The following is a 1,417-nucleotide window of genomic DNA, read 5'->3' on the forward strand; positions in this document are numbered from 1 at the left end:
CCCTTCCTTTCTTCCTTCCCTCCCTCCCTCCCTCCCTTCTTTTGAGTTTCGGGTCTTGTCACCCAGCCTGGAGTACAGTGGCATGATCTCGGCTCACTTCACTATTCGCCTCCCAGGTTCAAGAGACTCTCCTGCCTCAACCTCCCCAGTAGGTGGGATTACAGGTGCGCACCATCACCCCTAGCTAATTTTTTTAATCTTTATTTTTAATAGAGACAGAGTTTCACCATGTTGGCCAGGCTGATCCCGACCTCCTGACCTCAGGTGACCCACCTGCCTTGGCCTCCCAAAGTGCTGAGATTACAGGCGTGAGCCACCACGCCCAGCCAGAATGGTTTTTCCTGGAAACACTCTTGTCCATCCTACACAGAAAGGCGCTCACCACCACTGCCCTGCTCCATCCTGAGGAGTGGCCTCTTTGGGCAGGCACGATGTGAACACTGCCCCCATATCCCTGCCAGCCATCAATCTCCCTGGGGCTGCCTCCCCAGCTAGCAGAGCCAGATGTTTTCCTCACCTTTCCATAGTAGGTTGTGGGGAGTTCAATCTCTAAGAGACGATTCCCGTCAAACTTGACTTGCACCCCGATCTTGATGTTAACAATGGTGTAGATGCTGCTGGACTTGACACTGACCCCGGGGATCTGGGAGATTGCGGGGAGGGTGACCTTTTTGCTGTTGATCTAAACAGGAGGACAGTGATGGTGAGTAGGAGCAGGGACCGGAGTCCCCTCCCCAACACTCCCTCCCAGGCCCAGCCACCACACCCCGCTCACCAGCACACGGCGGCCCTTCTGCAGGGTGACCTGGGCATCATAGATGTCAATGTAGACCTCATGAAGGCGGAAAGCCTCAGTTCCACCTTCCTCCTTCTCATGCTTGGCACTGATCTTGAAGAACGGCAAGGCCATGGCGGGGTGGCACACTTTCACCAGGACGTGAGGGCAGGCGTCCGGGATAGAATGGTTGCTACCATCAAAGCTCACGTAGTGGGACTCCCCTGGGAGCTGACACACTCCCATACCTGGGAGGACAGAGAGACAGCTGGGCTATGATGTTCCTCTGGCAGGGACAGGGTCCCTGGGAAACTAGTCCTGGGTTCTCCCTGCTTTCCAGAAAAGAGTCAAGACCCCAGGTCCGGCTGTGCGCAGTGGCTCATGCCTCTAATCCCAGCACTTTGGGAGGCCGAGGCGGGCTGGTTTGAGACCAGCCTGACCAACATGGTAAAACCCCGTCTCTACTAAAAAAATACAAACAAACAAACAACAACAAAAAAAATAGGGTGTGGTGACATGTGCCTGTAATCCCAGCTACTTGGAAGGCTGAGGCAGGAGAATCGCTTGAACCAGGGAGGCGGAGGTTGCAGTGAGCCGAGATTGCGCCACTGCACTCCAGCCTGGGCGACAAAGACACTACCT

General features: G+C 55.2%; 1 protein-coding gene across 1 annotated transcript; it reads right to left on the bottom strand.

Moving 5' to 3' along the window:
• Positions 1 to 517: 517 nt before the first annotated feature.
• LOC108525087 (zonadhesin-like) lies at positions 518 to 1,023 on the bottom strand (the record flags this gene model as incomplete). Its single annotated transcript, XM_017866165.1, has 2 exons — positions 518 to 682; positions 776 to 1,023. Coding segments are annotated over 2 exons (413 nt in total), but the record flags the coding sequence as incomplete, so codon positions are not given.
• Between the last annotated feature and the right edge of the window lie 394 nt (positions 1,024 to 1,417).

The sequence above is a fragment of the Rhinopithecus bieti genome, unplaced genomic scaffold (genome assembly GCF_001698545.2).
Source record: "Rhinopithecus bieti isolate Rb0 unplaced genomic scaffold, ASM169854v2 scaffold_2281, whole genome shotgun sequence".
Classification (NCBI taxonomy): Eukaryota; Metazoa; Chordata; class Mammalia; order Primates; family Cercopithecidae; genus Rhinopithecus; species Rhinopithecus bieti.